Here is a 21,753-nt window from a genome sequence, read left to right on the forward strand (position 1 = left end):
CCGACTGTGCCGCCTGGCCGGTGCATAACCATCGCTATGCGGGGGGTCGTATTCTATCGAAAAGCAGGTTCATGAGTGATCCCATGACTGACCGACAGCGTGCAAGGCAAGTCAAGACGGCAAGCTTGGCGAGGGTGCAAAAAATGCTGCAGGGTGGAATGGGCCGAAGGGATGAGACGATCTTAGTGACTTTGACAGTCCGTACAATGCAATGGCAGCCGCCGTGGTATGGTACTTTGGAGTAAAGCAGTCGGTGGGATCGATAATACGACTTGGGCAATGGCCGGCGATAGAATCTATCCGTAGAGTCTAGACCAGTCCGCAAGGTGAGCGATCCCACACAGGACGACAATGATGGTCCACTGACCCAAGAGATTGGGCTACATCCGATGCGAAGTTTGGTACGCGCAGATGGCGATTCAGGCGAGCCGGGACGATGCTTGTCTGGGACAAGGAACATGGTGCCGAAATCCATCATGTTGGCGGGGGGCTCAAGGCCATTAACGAACTGTTGATTGTGAAATGAAGTCTCATTCTTCTTCTGGCAAAGGTAGACGAGGGCGAGCCGCGAAGGGAACAGAGTATCCGTAGGTACCTCGAAATTGGCGTCAAGGGCGGCATGGTATCGTATCTTTCGTCGTATGTTTCTGGCCGGCCCCAGAATGTTGCATCGGCAGTCGGATTTGGATCATGGATCATAGAGATGACCTCGCAGTTCCAGTCCCATATCGGCGTTGAGGCCCAACGATGGATGCTTTTGTGTATCCGTACCGCCGGGCCCCTTGCCGTCGACGCCAGCGCCAGCGCGACTCCTGGGATGCTTCGTTTTTCTGATTCTGTCGTGGTGCCCCCCGCCCCCCCAAGCAGCAGGCTACAATGTAGTATTGATGAAAGCGCATGTGTGGCTGATGACACTAGGGAATCTGAGAAACTGGGTATCGGGATGGACTTGGTGGGAGGTGGGAGCATCCATAGGGCTGAGTCTGCCAGCCACCGCCGGGCTGGCAAACTTGCAAGCGCAGCAGGCAGTCACAGTCGCAGTTGCAGTTGCAGGGAGGGTGAAATCAGGGGAAAGGGAAGGCGCCGTCGGCTTCCCCTCCTCCCTCCTCTGCCTCTCGTTGCGCAATTGCTGAGGTAAGGCGGGAAATCACAAAAGGTACCTACCCAAGGTACTTCAGGTATGTATCCGTACCTTCTTGAACATCACAGGAACGTAGCGCCATCTGGCGCGTGTCTTTCTTTCCTCGCCTCAGATACCTTATCGAAAGCATACGAATATCCATAGATGGACCCAAGTTCTCAACCATTCAACACTGAGGAGAGGAGTATCCGAAATTAGCTCCTGCTTTTGTCGCGATTGGCTCCTCTTAGAAACCGCATTTCCTGCCGGGGCACGGGGGTGTTGTACTGTGGTAGAGACAAGTGTCGCGAGCGTCAGGTGTGGGCACGAGGCGATCCTGCATCATCTTCCATGCTGTTGCTTGTTGTTTGCTCGAATCACTACGGAGTACGCAGTACCCAGCTAGCCAAGATGCGGAGGTGAGGCACAGACGGAAGCACAGGGTAGGGCCACAGGATGCAGATGCTCGAGACACCGACACCCATCATCCGAATGCTTGGGACGAGACGGACGGGACGACAGGCAGGCAGGTGCAGGGATAAACAGCGCAAGGGTCATCGGTACTGCCTACAAGTACCTGCCTCTCCAGTGGAAGGGAGGGGTACTCTGCACGGACCATTCCATTTCCTATTTGGGCAAGCTGTGCGATAGCCTCACCCTCAACCTTCCTCCACTTGCTGGCAAGTTGAAGCCATTCGGCAGGTACGGACACCTTACGGTGAAGTGTACAGATTGGAGATCTGACTGCTAATGTCCATAATGCTACCTTACTCCGTCCGTACGGACTTAATCATGCTTGCATGCTACGCAATTACAAGAGGCTGTCTGTCTGCCTGGTACGCAGTACATCCAAAGTGTACTGCGAAGCAGTTCGAAATTGCCTGAGCACCCATGGCCCATGGGAGTCGAGACCAAACATGACGGGAATGCGGTTTGATGCTCAGGACTGCTTGAACGCCAACGGTAAACCCCAAACCATTTGATTCTGAAACTGAACCCATCCTACCCGCCTGAGGTACGGTAGGTTGTCTTGTACCATAGGACCCCTAACGTCGGTCGAGAGTAAGAATTTACAAATACTCAAGATAACGATTCAACGTAGACGGAAGAAGTGCTCCATCCTCCCAGACCTTCTGTGCTTCTCCAAAGCATCGTCATTGTTACCAGCATTCTTTAATGATTCTAGGTTACAACTCGCATTTTGCGGGGCGGCAACAAATAGTGGACTTTGTGACTCTCGAACGCAGCATCTCTCACCTGGCGGTGACGGCGGAACGCGGGAAGGAAAGAGCGTTTTTGATTGGGCAAGTCAACAGCCATCTATCATTGGCTGGTGAAGCGACGATCGATGATTAAGGTTCCTGGGATCGGCGTCGCCGAACAGAATAGCAGCAGGTGGGGACGAGACCTCAGAAACCTCACACAGGGAAGCTTCTCGGGTACGTACTTGGCGTCTCCACTATCACCCAAATTGAGCAAATGAAAAGGCGCATGTGCATTTTGTTTTGTCAATACCGCGGAATGAGAGACCCGTCCGCCGTCATTCCGTGTCCTACGGATTCACATTCCTCATCCTCGACCTCAACTCTCAAGGCCTGCTCAGTAGGTAGTCTCAGTCACCGTGGTCCATCAGTGCTTTCCCAGGGCCATAGGGTGGAACTCCATGACCCATGATGCCACCGACAACCGTTGAGGCTTGTGTGGTTCTCGAATGTCGACGACGTTGGCTAGACTGGCGACTGCCTCATCGGATGGCTGAGACTCGGGCCTGCAGAGGTTCAGTCGTTGGTTGCCATTTCGAATGTCCATGCCAGCGTTTCAAATACCCATCTTTCATATTGCTAAACCCGACCTTCTCTAGGAACTGAGGCGTTTCTATTGAGTCGTCGCCGAGTCGTTGCGCCCAAGTCAGAAGCTCCCAGCATCGTCCACGGCCCGGGGCAACACCACATACTTGGCCGGCCAATGGCTCGCATCCGATGGGACGTCGACGCGGATTGGCGGGTTCGCATTCTTCGAGCAGAAGCGTTGGCAGGCAAATAAAGGCTGGGTGTCTCGTCTCCCGACAAAAACCGATATCCGTACGAAGTACTACATACAGATACCGCAGGGTTGAAAGCATCCCTCGGGCCTGTCTATTCGTATACGGACTATCAACTGCCGTTGCGGCACCTCGCGACTGAAGACGATTGCAGGCATGTCTCGATTCTCAACTCGTCGACTCTCAGTCTTCTATTGCCGTCATGATCCACACGGGTCATGCGGATGTCATAAACGCGGGCGGGGTCACGAGCTGCCAGGGCCCAGAGCCGGCCCTGATGTCTCTCAAGGCAGCAGCATTTCGACCGTAGTTGCTTTTCTGTGTCGAATAGACGAGATGCAGGCTTTGTACAGGAAAATGGCGCTAGCCAGGGACCCAAGCTGCCTGCCCTGGGGATCATTTTCACCATGTTTTCTTTCCCGCACACACTGCACGCACCCAGACGTGCCAGACAAGAAGGAGGAGATGGACACCAGGGCTTTGGGCAGCAAATCGAGCCGTGTGTACGCAGGACCCGTTTCTCTGGATTCCGCAGATCTCATGTTGCAGGGGCTCTGCCTTACCGAATCGATGCTGAGGACGCTTGCGACGAAAACAGCAATGGTAAACGAGAACGACAAGGAAGTCCAGACCCGAAACGGCATGGGGCGGGCTGTCTTGGTGCGTCGGGGAAGTGTGGGAAGGGAAGCGGGCACGGCGGGGCGGGAGGATGCTAGCGATTTGGAGACTCGAGCCAAGCACTGACCCGTGGGCCTTGTCTTGTGCCCCCAAGGGGCTAAGCAAAGTGCTCAACACAGTTACGCAGACCACGACCACCACGCCTGGGAGGTTTGCGACGTCGGCCAAGTCTAGTCTGGCCTCTACTGGGCTAGAGCGACGACGGCGCGAGACTGCGTGATGACCTTGGTGGTGCTGGTGTATGGCAAGATTAACGGTTTTGCCCGTGCCGCAATGGCTTGTGGCGGACTGGTGGCATCTACCCCCCAGGCTTGCGGCTTGCCAGGCCTGCCAGAGTAGACGAGCACCGGGCTGGCATAGCGTGATAGAACCAGACTCCTGGGACGACGGTTTGACTATGGGGTGTGAGAGTCGATTGTTGACAGTCTACAGACGACCTACGTACATAGTCCTACTCCTGTCCTGTACCTATTCCTCTGAAGCACGATGAGCTCGCCACCACCAGTTCGCTGCCAGTTGGCAGTTACCAGTGTCTCTTCGATTTGGGGGCCAGGACCAGAACCACAGACGGAGCCTTCCGCCTCAAAGCTTCGCCAGAGGGCCCAGGGCCATGGATGTGAGTTTCCTAGCCAGGAGACCCTGTTCTGGGTGCGTCTGGCTATGAAGAACTGCCAGGACACCAAGCCGTCAATAGTCTAGCTCGGAACCGAAGGCTTTCTCAGACCGATCATATTCTTGATGTTTCATGGCCCTTGCAGAGAAAACGATGGAGAGGAGCAATATACAGTCTTTGGTATGAGAGGCATGACATATGTGCCCATACCCCCGTCCATGACAAGTTCACAATCGAATGTGTCCACTATCCAGTGTCACGAACAAGAAGAGCAAGAGGAGAAAAGACACAGAAATGAAAGGAGTGGGGCTCTTGAGAGTGCAAGATGTGGATCAGGGTCGGGGCGGGGAGAGAGAGAGGGAGAGAGAGGAGGGGGGGGGGGGGGGGGTGGAAAGACGCACAAGCGGTGCGGGACACGTGAGAGAGACAGCGGTACGTACTTAGTACTGCTTAGCGGGTAGGTGGAGACGGCACAAAAGTTTTGGTCGAGGCAGCGAGAAAGAATGAAAGAAACGTCTCCACCACGCGTCAAATCAAGGTTTCTATCTTTAACCCCAAACGAGATAAACTCCGAACACACGCAGCACAAGCGTCCCCCCTACCGTCTACGTCTACAGATACCTACCTGCCTCCAGGGCTCACACTACGAAAGAAAAGAGCGGGGACCGCAAGGCACACATTCCCTCCGCTGCTTCATGCTCCCAGAGAAAGCCTCGCCTACTGCACCAGATACATTGCACCGCGACCTTGCCTACCCTCACAGTACAACACTACACTACAACAGTGGACAGTGATGATCCAGGCAAGTCAGGTTGCTGTCCTCTACAATGGATCTGGAGATACCCCCCAGGCGCTATGGCATGGCACTCGAAGCCGCTTGCTAACGAGACCCGGACAAGCTATGCATGTCTATGCTTTGCACGGCCAGATTTCTGAAAGGTAAGGTCCCTTGACCCTTCACACGCCAGTACCAGGTGCGGCATCGACGCAGTAAATGGGCTCCCCCTCCCGCTAACAGTCGTATACCAAATGCAGCTAGGACTGAAATTCAGTGAACCTCTCTTCCTGGATGGCACAGGGCTTCCATTCACATGGAGAGCGGATCCCTTCTCTGCTTTTCCCTTTTTTTTCCCCTTCGGCCTTACTACGAGTACACTACCACGGGCACGGTACTTATCATAGGCACTGTCGTACAGGCTTCAACCCCGGTCCAAACTTTCCGCAGAATGCCCCCCAGTTCCTTGCCAATGCTTGCCTTGGCCCCATTTACAAAAGTGAAGAAAAGTCTCGCCCATCTTTATTCCACAAGGCACGGGGATTATGGATGGTGTATGTGCTTGACGAAACTGGGCGGCGGGCATACAGATACGGTACGGATACTCCAGTTCCCGTAGGAAAAAAAGAAAAAAAAAACGAAATGAGATCGGTGCCCACTGCTTCTATGATCTCAATTTCTTGGGGGAGAAACACAAGGGGGATGGGGAGGGGGCAAGGGCCTGGCCCGTCGAATGGGCGTCGAATGGCTGGCTACCTGACGTGTTTGTGCCTGCCAGACGGGAGCAAAAAGGATTAGGTACCTGATGGAGTTTCGTTAAAGACAAAGCCGGCACTAGGTACGGATACACAACTCAGAGTCCATCAGGTTTCACTCGTTGTCAGAGTGCGTGTACTTGCATACAATTCCGCCAAAACGTCCGAATACCCAACACCTACCCGGCATAACACGTTATCGTCCCATCACTCAGGACGAACGGGAAGGATTCGCGCAAAGGAAACTGCATTCAGTCATCAATTCTCTCCGAAAGAGGAGGTACTATCTCGGAGACCCGGCAGTATCAGGTAAGGGAGGAGAGAGAGAGAGAGAGAGAGAGAGAGAGAGAGAGATATGGAAAGAAAGAAAAAATCGCATCTCTTACCAATCGGCGCTTACCCCGTTTGCAAAGACCGATCCTTTCTGCTTTTTTTTGCCCGTCGTGATAGGTTGGCCGGCAGGAGATTGTCCCTATTACTAGTATGCAGGCTTTCCCAAACGGGTTTGGCGTATCGACGTGTGGAGAGCTGAGGACTGGGGGTTTGGGAGTGTATTATACCGAATTTTTTTGGTTCTCACTGCTCAGTGCTGTATTATTCCCCTCCGCTCCTCTATCGTCTACCTACCTTGCTCCCGTACTCCGTCACGTCCGTACGGCCTGTGGCAAGTTCCTTGCCCTTGCACCACTGATGAGGAATTATGCCTATCCCCCGTTCCTGTAGATCCGATGCGACGTCAAAGGTGAGCCGTCACCCCGTGGGACTCTGGCACGTCTGGTCTGGGTGTCCTGGGAGGGTGAATAGTGATCGACATATCAAACATGATGTGCGAACCCCCGGTCTCTCTCTCTCTCTCTTTCTCTCTCTTGTCTGCGACGGGGAAGGGGTCCAGGAGACAGATGACAGCAGGGTGATCCACGAGATCCAGTGCTTCCATCATCCATGCGTGCCATGATCTCACGAGAAGAAAGAAGAAGGGATAGGCACAATAACCTAGCAAGGTATTCGTAGTGTAGGCAAACTCTCGGCAACCGATGTCACGATCTGCTTCAGGACCGTGGAATTACGCAATTCACAAGCCTCACTCATACCTACGGAGTACTCCCTATCCTTACTCCGTACTCTATTCCAAGTTTCCTCACTCTTCGCGCATTCGCTCTTCTTTCTCTCTCCGGGTCTCCCTGCAGTGTAGATCCTGCCCACATCCCAGGATCCCAAGGCTGTTCTTGGTTCTTATTCCGCTTTTCCTTCCCAGACCGCCGTGCTCAGGCACTTTGAGGGGGGCCAGAGGCAAGCTGGGCCACCAGGTTTGGTTGGTTTTTTTTTCTTTTTCTTCCCCCTTCCACCGTTACATCGGGGACAAGGAAAAAAAGGTTTATTTCTCCAGTGGTAAATCCGTATACCTCCTGCGGTATAAGGGCTTGTCTGGCTGGAGATGGAGAATCTTTGGCTCGGTCTTGCCCGGGCCCGGAGGGGGGGGGGGGTCCATGCCAATAATAAGCCGGGGGTGTAACGGGACGGGCTCACAGAAAACTGAAGCTTTCGACCTCACACCAATGGTGATAATGTAGGCACTTTTTTTTTGCAAGAAAATTCTCGGGAGGCAGCCAGCCAGTCTGTTGACGATTTAAGCCGGACCATGCATAGCTGCATGATTCTTGTCACTTGTTGAGCCTTTTTCCTTTTTTTCATTCAATACCTATTCACTTCTAGACGCACTCAAGCTCCAGAGTATGGACCATCACCCTCACCCCCCCCCCCCCCCCCTTCTATTCCTCCATGATATCACGCCTACTATCGTTCGTCCCTTGGTAGAATGAAAAATAGTGTGCATGGATATCTGTATGTGCGTGTGAGCGTTTATTCGCCGATAGGAAGGGGGGCGTCGTCCATGGGCAAATATCACATACCTACGGATACTCTCCCTCCTTTTACTGGACGCCATCAATGCGGGCCAACTGAGCCGTCCCCGTGCCACCGAAAATCAGATGTGTGTGTGTGTGTGTGAGGCGGGAAGCAAGCCCAGCCGCCGTGATACCGTATCTGCCGGCAGCGGGTGGATGAAGCCCAGACCCCTATTTCGGGAAGTTTTTCCCTCTCCCTCCCTCTCCGTTTTCGCACTTGAGGAAGATCTTTCGTTAGGGAGTGTAAAAAAACATATCTCCGTAGCGCCTGCAAGAGTAAGAAAGAGGCGCTCGTAGGCAAGGTGGCCGGGACGTCTAGGTGACCCTGGTGATATCTCGAGATAATTTCTAGGGTCTGTGTATAGAGCCTACTGTTACACGATAGCGAACTGTAACCCATATCTGCGGAACTCTTCTTATCGCCAAAGGCAGGAATATACGAAAGTTCCTACATGATAATGTTACTCTTCAGAGGACCGAAGCTGCATGTTGGTCTGGCATTCGACAGGTTTGAGCCAGGTATTCCAACAACCTGGTTCTAGAGGCGCTTCCCGCGAGAATGGCCTAGCCGATAGGAAACCAACGCAAACCCATCCATCCTACTCTTAGCCTACCTTGGGTGGGAGATCACTAACAAGTAAACCACCACATCGACGACACCAAGAGCTAACCGCCCAGATCCTGCCGTGCCTTGGTGTCCCCTCCAACGGCCGGGGAGGAAATGTGAACGACGAGCCTAAAAGTCTTTAGAGACAGCCATCTTCTTTCTTTCCGAGTGCCACCATTTCGTTCGGGATTGGGGTCCAGCGCCAGCTCCAAAATTATGGCCTTGCATGGCTATACCTCCCCGTTTCAGCCATGAAAAGAGTCCGAAGACTGGCGTACAATAGTTCGAGAACCACCAAGATATAGGACCCGACCGGAAAGGTGTGCTCTTTCCTTTTGGTAGTCCATTGGGAACTGGTATGAGAAGGAATCCTTCACGCTTGACAACAATGTAACACGAAGGACGGCCAATCTTAGTGCTCAGAACAGTTGTTTGGTACAACAACTGTGTACACGCCAAAACAAAATCAGACCCTGCCTCTCTACCTTGTGATAACTCGCACCAAGCAAAGGTATTCTAGACCACCAAGGCTTTGCCACGAGGGTTGGACGTGAGGTCTTTGACCGACAGCTTTCTCTGCTGGACGTGACGCTTGGTTCTGCCGCCAAACTTGCGACGCCCCCGGCCTTGCAGGTGTTTCACTCGCTCGAGCGGTCCATCGCCCAATTGTTTCCCACGGTCCTTGAACCGAAGAAGAGTGGCCGGCCACTTGGCTGTTTTGTTTTGGCGCCATAGGAAGTAAGCGTTGCAGTAGAGAGCAGTGGTTGGTGATGGATAAAAAGGCAGGTGGGCGCTGGGTGGTAACATCGGGGACATCTACTCGCAGTAGGTAGGTATCGACAAAGTACAATGGCTTGTGACAGGGTAACGAACGAGGATAGTTTCCTAGTGCCCAACAAAACGCCTTTGAGATACCGGCGTTGTCGGACTTTGCTTCTTTGTGCGAGATAGTCACCTCCAGTGTCGTGGCGTCGTCCCATATTACACCCCTCTTCTCTCTGCGATGCACGGCAACGAGGAGTTGAAGAATTGTCCATTATCTTTCTCGGCACTTTCGAGAAGCCCATTACTCGACCGGCCGGCCGAGGGCACACAGATGGACTCCGGCTTGAGGTGAGACTGCCGTCCTTGCTCGCCGCATGTAACTCCGGGGACTAGATCGTACGTGCGAGATGAAATGTAGCCACAAACAACCATAACAACAGTGCGGAAAGCTTCTGTCCTCCCTCCAGGGTTTGAGCGAAGGCGAAGGCAAAGCTACCCGTGATGGTATCCATCTGCCATACCGCAGCCTTGGGTCCGAAGCACCCAGGCCGTCGGGACTAACACACGCATCCCAGTAAAAGAGGCGTCACGCCGACTTCTGCTAAAAGGAAAAAGGCCACTAAGCCAGCGTGAGGGTAGCCCCCAACGCGAGTCGTCTCTCCCTCTCACCTCCTTCGAACAATAGGCTCAGGTGCGATACCGTTAGAAGGGGTGGAGGGAAATAGGTCTAGACCCAAGGGGAACGCGGGCTTTGACTAGTCCTTGGACGCACACACGCCCGAGAGGTCGGGACAGCACAGAGACAATGAGCAAAACGTCGAGGCCTTGTCTGCCTCCCCATCCCCTTGCTTTCCTTTGCCATCTGTGCCTGTGCTAGGCTAGTCTGTGGGCTAGAGGGCCAGTAGAGTTTAGATGAAGAAAAGGGACGCATCGTGGCTAACAGCATCTAGATTCTAGACACGGAGGCAAAACGCCAAGAGAGATTGAGTTGGAACCTTGAGAGTTGAGGCTGGGTTTATTCTGCCCGCCCCCTTCGCAGAGAGCCAAAAACAAAGAAGTTGCAGTGGTAGGATGCAATGAACGGGCGTTGGAAAACAAAACAACGCAAAATCGCAAACGGGTCTCACAGCCCAAGTGTGTAGGACCCGAAGCAGCGGGTTCTGACCGGCGCCACGCCCGCCTCCCGACGATGCGATGGGTTGCAACTTGCGGGCGGGATAGGGCTTTTTTCCCTCTTCGAAGAGGGTCTACTACCATGACCGCGAGGCTAGACGACAAAATGCCACACCAGACGGATCATAGTTGCCTCAAAGGCCCTAGACTCGTCCCAAACCACGTGTTGATGATTGCGCAGGGGTCGCCTTTGTAGGCGAGTGCGGGAAGAAGCTTGGAGCACTTGATGGCGGGCTTCGCGTAGAGTATTCGGGCCTAGCTTATTATCTGAAAGAGGAAGGCCGGCGTGGTCATTGAATCAATGAATCTAGGCGAGTCTGTCGTCCCCCGGGCCCCCCCCTCGCTCGCGATGCCCTCGCTGCTGCGGGGATGGGAGGCGCGGCGTGGGATGTTCTGCAAACACAACACCGACGGCGAGGCCATGTAGGCTGAGGCTGGGGCGGGCGATTATGCAGGAGTCGGAGTCGGAGGCGGAGGCGGAGAGGCACGTGAGGGGTGGGAACTTGGATTGGAAGCGTGACGGTTGACATGGCCGGTAGATGAGGAAACCTGGAGTTCTGGACGGTTGTGACCAGACCAAATCGATAGTCTCAATCCTTCGCGCTCCACTGCCGAAGAATAGCATCATGGATGAGCAGGTGGCGGGCAGATTACAAGCAAGCAAGCAGCCTGTAGCGAACCGGGGCCGGCCAGGTGTTTTGACGTTATCATATTTCGCAAGCGATGAGCGACGTTTCGCTGCTCCCTTGAGCGATCAAAATGCAAATCCGGAGCGACAGATGACTTGATGTCGTTGAGAGACTTAGTGGCTCAAGATCGGAATCGGAGTCGGAGTCCCAGACAGACAAGGGCATGAGGGACAGGGGAGCGCAGGCATGGAGATGATATTCATGTTCCCGGACGAAAAGCCATCCGAAATTAGTCACTGCAAGATGAGGTGGAAGATGGTCGCCGATCACTGTTGCACATCCTTCCCCCAGCGAATCGCTCCCTACTCTGTCGTCAACACTCAAAGGTGTGGTTGGAGAAACAGGTAGAGGCGTGACAGCAGGAAAATGAGCAGTTACTGCGAAGAGAAAGAGAGGCCAGTAAGGGTATTCGGACGGAGACATGTCGATCCTTGAACCTCGCTCGGAAGGGTGCTCCCTGACAGGAAAGACTGGAAAGATCGACACGCCAATTCTGTCATTGTTTCTTCTTCCCTTAACCGCCGGGGGGTGCCAGTGCCACGGTGCCTGGCAAGCCGCAAATGCAGACTCTAGAGAACCAGGCCCCCCGCCGCCTTTGGCTTGCCTGAAAAGCCCTGCCTTTCTCGCAACTCTCCACCCGAGTGGTAGCCAAGCAGAAGCCACGGGGCAGACAGAAATGCAGGGGTTCTGAGGGTGCCATTCTCAAGAGGGAAAATGCCTAGGATGATGGTGCTGTTGCATCCAGTGGCTGTATCCGGCTTGGGCGCAAATCTGGTGTGTATATCAATCGCACTCCTCGGACTTCGGCGTCGGAGCTGGTGGTGATGCCCTCAACTCCTTCCATGGGTGTGTGTATGTGTGGTTGGTGTTCATGGGTAAAGTTAGCTTGGCAGCCCACCATCTCGGTCAAGCTACGACCTTCCCTACAGAGTATGCTGCTGTACTTCGTACGTCGTACGCGATGTACTGATCTCCACGGCGCGAACCCATCGTGTGGCCCGGAAACCCAGCGCCAATCTTTGGGGATGGGGTGGGTTGCACGACATAGGCAGGCCGTAGCAGCTAGGTAGGTATCCTCCCACCCATGCTGACAGTTGGTTCAGTCGGGGAAGGGCAGGGCTCTATACAACGGGTTTCAATATCCATGAGGAAACCCCCCCCCCAGTCCGTATTCAAGAGCTTGCTTACGGCCGTATGCAAGTGTGTATGGATGATGTATATATGCAATGCGGGCAGGGCCTCCGTCCACGACTACCCCCATGCCCTGCAGCGCGGCAACTGGCTCCGTTCGTACGACAGTCTATCATATCACGGGAACACAAATATCATAACTCAACTCGGACACTTGGGTGCCAGCGTTTGTGGGCCAGTCAATCTTCGCCGTGCTCTCGTCGCTAAGTGAATCGCTTCCAGCCTCGTCTATCGCGGAATTGCGGCCGCGGCGGAAAGTCTTGATATGCCCGCCGAGCCTCATCCCCGGTATCGTGATGTGTTGTCGGAGACATGTCATTGTGCCTACAAGGCTTTCTACGGTGCCGAGAAGCCTTGGAAGGGCTTTCCAAATATCACACGCCGTCACTTGATGTAACTGAGCCACTCTAAGTTTTCCAGATCGAGAAAAGCTTCACTGTCGTTTCCTATCTATCTCGCCCCGTAGCATACATAGCCATCATACAGTTGCAACCTCGCTACGCCAGCCCCATCCGCCAGGTACGTCCTCGCCGAGTTGGCTCATGCCTGAAGCCCTGCATATGTCCATGACCATGCCTCTCACAGCCCTCACCTCCTCCGCAGACGCGCCGCCGTTGAGAGCGCCTCTGAGATGACCCTTGAGCTGAGGATTCACATCCTGCGGTATCAGCCCAGCAATGAGAACGTACGACGTCTCCACTGGGGATAGAACGTTGGTATTGCTCAGGATATACCCATACATCAGCCGGGCGGTCAACCCGAGGTCTTCTGTGCCCGACCGATCCATCTGACTCATGACACGCCTCGATATCTTGCCGTAGATGTTGTCCCAGAAGCCCTGGCCGCGCTGCAAGATCTTGGAAGAGGGGGTGTGGTGTATGTCCACATGCCGTGCAGTTGGCGATGAAGAGAGCGCATCATTTGGGCCTTGCGGCTCATCTAGTAGGTGCTCTGGCGTCACTTTCTTTAACTCCATAAGTGAGTTGATGGTCTACATCGTGTTAGTGATTATGACCAAGCAGAAGATCCTGATGTCAATTTGGTACCTTGGGCAAGCCTCCAACTGCAGAGGCTTTGACGAGTGCTTCACGTAGCTTCCTCAATATTGTGAGCTGTTCCTCCGGGCCTGGCTTCACGTCATCAGGCCCAAGACCGTGTTTCATGACATGGTTGTAGACCTGTGGTATCTCATCTGGTCGGTTCAATATGGTTAAGGTCGTAGCAGCAATAAAGTACCACGCGTGCTGCGGAACGTGCGCTTGGTTTCTTAGCGATGTGAGAAGTGCCGGAGTAGCAATGGGCATCAGCGCAGCTGTCATCGTGACCTTGGATGAAGCACGGGGTGAAGCAGGAAGGCGATGTTTAGGACCAAGTGGTCATTGTCGCATTCACTAGGACAGACGAATGACTTTCCAAAAGGCAAAGAACCACCTCACCCTCCTCAGAATTGACACGGAAGATGATCCTGGTCTCTCCTTGGCGTATACAGTCCGTTCTCAAGCGGACGAGAGGAGGGCGCCGTCCAAGTCATCGCGGAAGACTGTCACTCTTATCAGAGGCTCGGTGAGCAAAGCCGGCCCTTGCCGTCTTATCGCGGCCGGAGTCGGCTTAATGTAGCTCCGACTCACCTGCCTTACCTTGCTGGAGCGAACCATCACGTGCGTGATCCATCTCCAACCGTGCCGCGTTAGTGGAGTGGGATACTGTGGCGTCACTGCTCTGCTCAGGTAATCCACTACAGCAAACAGCAAGTGGATGCTTGTCATTAACGTGGCATCAACTACAGCCTCCGAAAGAGACGTACTACCACGCCAACACCGCGCATCCGGACTTTCTTTGGCCTGCATCAACAACATGGGCACTTGAGGGCTTCCCTCACTCCACATCACCAAATCCCGTGCTAACAGCCCATCAAAAGTCAAGATGAGGCTCGCGTGGTACGCAGGGGTAAGTGACTCTATTGGAGCTATCGAGCAAGCTCCGTTCACATCGCTCCGTCTCCGCCAGACTTGCCAGGCCACCTCGGACCTGTAACTTGCTGACCCAGAGACACAGGTTTCCACGGCCCTGGCGGCCTCGGTCGTCGTATCAGCCTTCCACCAACGAGCCAATTTCTATTCGGCCATGGTTTACCTCGCGCAGAGCAACTTCTGCTTATTGGTGCGTTGCATGGGCCTCAGCTGTGATCCCGCCGAGAACGAAGCTAATAAATGCCCCCAGGTCCTGGTCAACTTCATTTATCTCATCTACGGCACGCTGATATACGGCCTGCAACGACTCCTTTATGGCCCGCTGCGACAAGTAGAAGTCGAACAACTTTCCGAAAAAGCCTGGTTCGCCATCACCGAAACATGCCTCGCGATGACGATATTCCGGGAGGAGATTGGCGCGTGGTTCCTAGTCATGTTCACCGCACTGGTGACAGGCAAGGTCTGGGGCTGGATAGGCGATGGCCGCGTTGAGGTCCTCGAACAACAACCTCCTGCGAACCCCGGCCTCTTCCACACTCGGCTCAGCTTGTCGCTTCTCTTGAGTTTGGTATACGACACCTGGCTTCTCCGATATACTGTCTCTACAGTCATCCAACAAGCACGTCCTAACATGATGGTCATGTTCCTCTTCGAGTTCGCCGTTCTATCAACATGCTCCGGACGAACTGGAATCCGCTACTTGGTATCAGTGATGGAGCAGAACATTGTCAAGACCCAAACGAGATTGCGTCTAGAGGAGCGACGAAGACAAGTCCGCGAGGAGCGCGAGCAACTCATTCGGCAGCGAGAACAAGATGGTGCGGGCGAGGATCAGCCTGACTTGCCTCGCGAGGAGGACATTGATGAAATGGACATTGAGGTTCCGGGATGGGAGGCAAAGGGTCAGTGGATTCTGATCCTTGACCTAATTGCTGGTAAGTCCCACCGAGACTCTGCGGCCATGGCCATGCTCTGACAGCGTCTAGACTGTGTGAAACTGGCCATCTATCTGGTGTTCTTCGGTATCCTGCTCACATTCTACGGCCTGCCAATCCACATCATGCGTGACCTTTTCATGACAGCCAGATCTGTCATCAAGAGGGGCTCGGCACTCTGGCGTTACCGCAAGGCCGTCGAGGACATGAACAAGTACCCCGACGCTACCGAGGAAGACTTGGGACGGGAGGATACATGCATCATCTGCCGAGAGGAGATGCGTCCATGGGACCCAAGCAACGGGGCCGTGGAGCGTGTGCGACCCAAGAAGCTTCCGTGTGGACACATTTTACACTTTGGATGCCTCAAAAGTTGGCTTGAGCGTCAACAAGTCTGTCCAACCTGCCGAAGCCCAGTCGTCATTACGGATAACAACAACAATGGCGCCGCACCGCAGAACAGGGAAGCGATGTTCGCCAGACTTGGTCTCGGCGGTCTCGGAGCTGCGCCTGCTGTCCCACCTGGCCAGCAACCGCCTGCGAATAATGCACCTGGTGCCGCTCCCGGCGGTCAGCCAGCTCAGCAACCACCCCGCAACGGCGCAGCGCGAGTCTTCCAGCTTGGTCCTCTCCGCCTCGGTTTTGCCCAAGGCGAGAATATGCAGCAATTGGCACAGCAAATGGGCGTTCCCCAGGAGGCTATCCCGGCACCCTTCGCTCAAGGAGGTGCCGCTGGCCCTTTCACGCCCGCCGTGCAAACGCCAGGTGGTAACAACATGCCAGCCATCCGGCAGCAAATTCAACAGCTCGAGCAGATGATACAGCGTGAGGTGCTAACTCTTCAGAGCATGCACCAGGAATTGCAGACGCTCCAGCTTCTTACAGCAGAACTGAGCCGTATTCGCCAGCTGCAACAGCTTACAGAACAGGTGCAAAACGCACCCCAAAACCCTGGATTGACCCCTCCGGTCTTCAATCTAGGCCAGTCACAACAGATGCCACTTCCGGCAATGTCGTTGTCACAAGTGCCTATCCACCAGACCCTGCGCGTGAATGGCCCAGTGGTGACACGGCATGGAGCCGCAAACCACTCTAACGCGATTCCCGCCGGCAGCACTGAGCTTCCTGAAGGCGTCGTGATCCCCCCCGGATGGTCACTTCTTCCTCTTCAGCGGATAGAAGGTGCCCCTGGATCTCAGCCATTTCCCGAGAGGCCGCTGTCGGCATCGGGCGAAACAGTCCAGCCTTCAGAGGCACCTGTCCCGCAAGCCCCAGTTATTGGCGTGACCCAGGAAGCCGACTCGACTCACGCCGCTGCGAATGACTTCTCAACGCGCTCGACCGCGGATGAGCAAAGACAGGAAGCAGTCGGCTCCGGCCTCGATGTCTCCACGAACCAGACAGACCCGCCGCCGGTCCTCGCCCCAAACCCGGTGCTACCCAACTGGGGCGGAGCGAACCAGCTCTTTGGCAACGGACGCGGTCTGTCGGGACTGGGCAACGACGCTCCATCGGAGATGTCAGTCGATGAAGCCCAGAGGTACGACGAAGACGCGCCCAGAAGCTCGCCGGAGAAGACGACCACCATCGCCCCGGCGGTGTCCGAGGGAAATGCCGGGGAGGAGGGCGGTAGTAGCAGCAAGGGCAAGGCTAAGGCTGTCACGGTCGAGGAAGCCGGCGACGAAGATGATTAAATACAGCCAGGAGGAGGCATTACGCGGCGTTTGGGGCGGGTATTTTTCTGGTTGAGGTGTAAAAATCATACCAATTTTCTGTAGGACTACTAGCGAATACTAAATACGCGAGATAAGCACTCTTCGAGAAATTCGTCTTCTATAATTCAGTGACAAAGAGCGGAAATGGCGATGGAGTAAGGTGGACATGTACCAGGTATGGAAGTATTTGGACAATGAACCGCACATCCCTCCAAGGTCTTTTGTACCTTTGACCCTGTGAACACATTACAATTCATGGTTGAAATTCGATAGGAGTCTCCATTGGGGTTTCCTGGAAAGCTGGAAAGCTTCGATATCACAAAAAGAGGCCCATCTAGATGTACGCTTTGAATCGACGAGATGATAAAACATGTTGCCTACGCAAGCTGGGATATTGACAATGACAATATGTACCAATTCATTTAGTCTGACTCGCCATTCGTCATCTCGACATTATCTCCTCTTCACCCCCGCATCCGCAATGAATACATCGCCTCCAATATAATTCAATGAAGTTCCCCTTTCCTTGCCATATGCCACCATATCCATCCTTCGTAAGCCTGAAATATTGCTGCTGCATAATGTAAATATTAGACAGGAGTGATCACACTTCATTACCCATTATGTGTCAAGCACATCGCGCTGCTCCTCCGTAGGCAGTGCAGGTGTCTCCCACAACGGAGCACCCTCTCCTCTCTCCCAGGCGGTACCTGGACCCTGGTACGCCGGCTCTTGGATCTGTGCCTGCTCACCACCCAGATTGCGCAAGACACTCGTGGTCGCGCTGCCTTTCACCGGCTGCGGACTGAGTACCACTCCTTTAGACGACTGCGCAACATAAGTAGGTGGAAACACTCCCTCCGAGCCGAACGGCAAGGAACGTTTTGGGATCTCTCGACTCACACCCTCAGGTCCACTACCTTCACCACCACCTAGCTTCTTCAACAAAGCCTCTGACTGTTGCTTAGCCAATTCCTGAAGCTGTGCAGAAGGGTCCTTGGGGCGCAAGGGCAGGTTAGTATAATCGCAAAGACAGTCTGCAGGAGTCCACCGAATTCCGTGCACACATACCCAGTCAGTCTGCGGCGGCACGCCATGGGCGACCGGCAGTTCCTCGTCATCCTCTCCGTCGCCAGGTCCGGGGCCACCACCCCAGAACTTTGGCCGACGGATAGGTGCAGGAGTGACTGGAAGACTAGGTCTATCGACTACGCTAGGGAAGTCTGTGAGCTTGAGCCCATGCTCCTTTGCTGTCTTTCCATCAGAGCTTCCCACCGAGCCCTGGCTCTTTCCACGACGATGCTTCTGGAGACCCTCGACATAACGCTCGATTTCGGGTACTTCGTCCCAGGCATTCGTCCGTGTGAAAGCGGTCCAAGGGTCCGACGGGCTGACTTTGATAGTTGGAGTGGCTGGGGTGCTGGGCTCGCTCTTTTGACCAGTCGTCGATGATCCTAAAAGAGACGGCTCAGCGGGAGCCTGGGATGTGGAGGACGTCATGGAGGACGCTGTGTGCTCACCAGTCGGCGTGCTCGAAGATTCCTCGGCTTCCGGCTCGGCCAAATCCGTAGTGAAGACTCTGGTCGGCTTGGGTTGGTTGATCTCCCACGGGAAAAGGTGACGAGGCTTCTGCGTTGGCTTAACCTTCGGAACCTCATACCACATATTTCTTGGGGGACTCGGGTATCGTTGGGGGGGCACAAATGGAGCGGGGTCCTGAGACATCTCATACGTCTGTGAAGGGAAGTTGAGTGCCTCTGGTCTTGAATCTGCCGGTGGGGGTTGTCTATCACAAAAGTTAGTATCCGAAAAAAGAGCTACTCGGCTATTTTATTGACGAACCTCTGAGCGTCCCATGCTGGCGGAGGAGTTGGCTCTCTTGGTTGCTCCACTGGTACTGATTCACCCCGCCCCTCATGTGCTGAAATCTGCTCTGATCGAGCCTCAGCTTGCGTTCCAGCAAAAGCACCAAATGACTCGCTCGAAGGGGGTAACGAATGACCAGCCTGATACGCGATCTCAGGCTGGGATCCTTGACCATGATGGGGCTGTTCGTGATGAACAAACGGCTGGGAAGAGCCAGCATCATGGGCATCATGGTGGGAAGGGCCATGAGCCGGATGACCCGAGGAAGGGGGCGTCGTCTGGTAGTGCGTGCCACCGTGACTACGGGGCGTTTCCGCCCCGTGATAATGCTCACCCGTTGATGCTGCTTGCGCAGCTTGCGGCTGGAATTCTCCTTTGGTAAAATACTGTACGATCTCGGGAACCTGTTGTTCCTGATGTGCTTGCTGTTGCTGAGTAGGAGTAGGCTCCTCCCGAAGTTGTGGCTGCTGCTCTTGAGGCGGAGCAGGTGCTGTTTCCTATAGAGACGTAAGCTCTTGTTCTGCCAGAAAGACAACAACGTTGGGAAACACACGGCAACTCTATAATGTCGGTCGTAAACGGCCCACCATCTTCCAATCATGTCTTCGAATGGCGAATCTCCCTGGCTCGCTTGTCGACCTTGGAACCACGGCTTTTCGGGGCCAATGAAATGCACCATGTTGATGCTGGACTGGAAGTGTCGGTACGCAGGCACGTACTGGTAATGCGCCGAGGGTGTGACATTGTAGGTGAAGCTGATGCGATTGTATGTATTCTTGAAGTGCATGTTTAGGAGACCTTGGTCGGCGCCATCGAAAGAAATGCCTCTTTCCGCCATAGCCATGAGAGCATAGTAGTCTCCCATGTTGGGACTCAGGACCATTACACCAGTATTGAAAAGATCCGGCCATCCGATATCGGGTGCGGCAGAGAAGGGTGCGGCAATGTCGAATAGTTCGTCGGGAGCTCGGTAGGCGACAACATCGGCATCAATGTAGACAATTTTGGAAAATTGAGTCTGTCGCCAGAGGTTGACTTTGGTGAAGGCAGAATGGAGATCAGGCCGGTTCATGAGGTACAAGTTCGCAGGTCGAGCGTTGCGAACGCGCGGCACGGGGATGACATGATCGTAAACGGCCTACACCGGGGAGACATCAGTATGTTGCACGGAGAGGCCAATTGACGCCAAAGCTGTCGCGAGCTCACCTTGAGTTCTGTGATAACCTCGGCAGATACGGTGTCGAGCGTGACGAGAACGACCAGCTGTTTGGAAGTGCCCGCATCGCGGAGAGAATGAGCGAGAACCAATGCGCCTAGTCCCGGAATGGTCAACAGAGCTTTGAAAGTAAATCGAGGGCCAGAAACTAACCTGGGAGGTATGTGTCGTTCAACAGAAGCTATACGAAAGTGGCTGTTAGCTCTTTGTTTACTTTTTTTTTTTTTCTGTGTGCCCTCTATGCTTTGCGATAGCGGTTGGGAAGACGAACCGTCGCATAGACCTGTTCTCCTCCACGAAGCGGCGCCATTGTGAGTGTAAGGCGTTGCGAGACACAAAACTAAAGAGCAGAATCAACGATACAACGACAGAGGAACTGTTTTTCAGCGAGTGGCCATGAACAGTATATTACAGGTGTTCTTGTAGGAGGTTGGTGGTGTTGAGTGGCACGACAAAAGTTGTTTGCGAAGTGACGGACAGCGGATGGGTGTGGCGGGGATGAGGAGCCGTGCGTCCAAGTCCAAGTCGAAGCCCGGTCTAGGTCCAGGTTCAGTCCAGGTGCGAGCTGATGCGGAGAGAAGGAGGGCGTGGAGGTGGAGGGCAGCTCCGAGGTGGGTTCGCTGCAGATGTCGGCCAGGGTACCTTGGCTATGCGAGAAGTAAGTAAGTATCCGCGGACGGGCCTGAAAATATGATGTGGTTCTCCTTCGTATTCGGCCGTGTATCCGGACCTACCTGGAGACGACGCTGCGGGAGAGAAGAGGTAGAGGGAAGGTGGAAAAAGGGGAGGAAGGAGAGCAAACGGGGAAAGGAAACGTCACCAGCGCTGGTTTATCAGAGTGAAGTGAAAGGGTGAATCAAAGTAAACGCCTGTCGCGAAGAGGCATGCGCGCAATCGGAGGTGGACGGTCTGGACAGCCAAACGGTTGGTCTGGACTCTGTGGCTCGTAATCATGTCATTAGCGGGAAATCGTTGTTAGTCGCGATGCCTGTCATTTTCCGTCCTGTACGAAGAGCTTCGGGTCATTGTGCAGCAAAGCGGCGAGAGTCGCACAACCTGACAGGGACGTACCGCTAAAAAAAAAAAAAGGTGGGCGGGCTAGCAGCAGCTTTAGTCCCAAGCTTCAGGTATCTCTACCTCTGTCTGAGTGGAAAGCAGAGAGCTTGGTATCAGTATCGTAACGAGGTCGATGATGCGTGACTGGGGACCCAGGTAGAGCTTTGCGGCCTTGGATAGGACAGAAGGAACGGCGTGGGTCGTTGGGAAGCTGCACAAGCAAGGGCCGTTGCAGCTACGGAAATTGCAACTGAGCAAATGCAACTGTGGGATATATTGTCAGCTATTCCGCATAGGTTTGCAGCTGTAGGAGGATAAGAATCAAAGGGAGGAACCTTTCCCATCTGCTGTTCAGAACAGAAAAATCCAAGGATGGAAGGATGGACGCAACGAAAAGAAAGAAGTGGAGGCAGGAGCTTCGACAACGTTCAGCCAAAGTACCTACGGTATGTATCTATACGTGCCTCTAGGTGCCTTCGGAGCATCTGACGTCTGTGAACGCGATGCGCAAGCTGCTGAGGTACTTGGACTCTTGGATTGCGCCGTCCCAGCGGGTCTCTGTACATAGTAGGCTCAGGTATCCGTACTTACGTTTAGGTATAGTAGTACATTAAGGTGGTGTTCCCGGCCTGTTTGGAAGCTCCAGTGACCCACCTTGAAGGTTCGCGCTGAAAAGCATTGGAA

General features: G+C 54.2%; 6 protein-coding genes across 6 annotated transcripts; 2 read left to right on the forward strand and 4 right to left on the reverse strand.

Annotated features, from left to right (window-relative positions):
* Window positions 1-2,848: 2,848 nt before the first annotated feature.
* Window positions 2,849-3,224, reverse strand: BDP55DRAFT_364040 (uncharacterized protein). The gene is made up of 2 exons (XM_060567062.1): window positions 2,947-3,224; window positions 2,849-2,888 (listed from the first exon to the last, which is right to left on the reverse strand). The coding sequence occupies exon 1, from the start codon at window positions 3,130-3,132 to the stop codon at window positions 2,962-2,964; it is 171 nt and encodes a 56-aa protein (XP_060423993.1). The 5' UTR covers window positions 3,133-3,224; the 3' UTR covers window positions 2,849-2,888; window positions 2,947-2,961.
* A 294-nt stretch (window positions 3,225-3,518) lies between these two features.
* On the forward strand, window positions 3,519-5,395 carry BDP55DRAFT_637112 (uncharacterized protein; the record flags this gene model as incomplete). The annotated part of the gene is made up of 4 exons (XM_060572964.1): window positions 3,519-3,821; window positions 4,289-4,455; window positions 4,598-4,779; window positions 4,914-5,395. The coding sequence occupies 4 exons, from the start codon at window positions 3,519-3,521 to the stop codon at window positions 5,393-5,395; spliced, it is 1,134 nt and encodes a 377-aa protein (XP_060423994.1).
* Window positions 5,396-11,049: 5,654 nt separating this feature from the next.
* BDP55DRAFT_364078 (uncharacterized protein) lies at window positions 11,050-11,669 on the reverse strand. Its single transcript, XM_060567063.1, has one exon. It carries the CDS (start codon window positions 11,541-11,543, stop codon window positions 11,139-11,141), a length of 405 nt encoding a protein of 134 aa, XP_060423995.1. The 5' UTR covers window positions 11,544-11,669; the 3' UTR covers window positions 11,050-11,138.
* A 1,120-nt stretch (window positions 11,670-12,789) lies between these two features.
* Window positions 12,790-13,630, reverse strand: BDP55DRAFT_733431 (carboxymuconolactone decarboxylase; the record flags this gene model as incomplete). Its single annotated transcript, XM_060580087.1, has 2 exons — window positions 12,790-13,302; window positions 13,358-13,630. The coding sequence occupies 2 exons, from the start codon at window positions 13,628-13,630 to the stop codon at window positions 12,790-12,792; spliced, it is 786 nt and encodes a 261-aa protein (XP_060423996.1).
* Window positions 13,631-14,234: 604 nt separating this feature from the next.
* Window positions 14,235-16,910, forward strand: BDP55DRAFT_697804 (uncharacterized protein; the record flags this gene model as incomplete). The annotated part of the gene is made up of 4 exons (XM_060577721.1): window positions 14,235-14,258; window positions 14,367-14,471; window positions 14,532-15,216; window positions 15,268-16,910. 4 exons carry the CDS (start codon window positions 14,235-14,237, stop codon window positions 16,908-16,910), a joined length of 2,457 nt encoding a protein of 818 aa, XP_060423997.1.
* A 642-nt stretch (window positions 16,911-17,552) lies between these two features.
* On the reverse strand, window positions 17,553-20,323 carry BDP55DRAFT_563499 (family 8 glycosyl transferase; the record flags this gene model as incomplete). Its single annotated transcript, XM_060570249.1, has 7 exons — window positions 17,553-17,927; window positions 18,003-18,717; window positions 18,774-19,294; window positions 19,351-19,935; window positions 20,004-20,110; window positions 20,167-20,194; window positions 20,285-20,323. 7 exons carry the CDS (start codon window positions 20,321-20,323, stop codon window positions 17,553-17,555), a joined length of 2,370 nt encoding a protein of 789 aa, XP_060423998.1.
* Window positions 20,324-21,753: the final 1,430 nt, after the last annotated feature.

This window comes from Colletotrichum godetiae (assembly GCF_030913485.1).
Source record: "Colletotrichum godetiae strain CBS 193.32 chromosome Unknown BDP55scaffold_63, whole genome shotgun sequence".
Taxonomy (NCBI): Eukaryota; Fungi; Ascomycota; class Sordariomycetes; order Glomerellales; family Glomerellaceae; genus Colletotrichum; species Colletotrichum godetiae.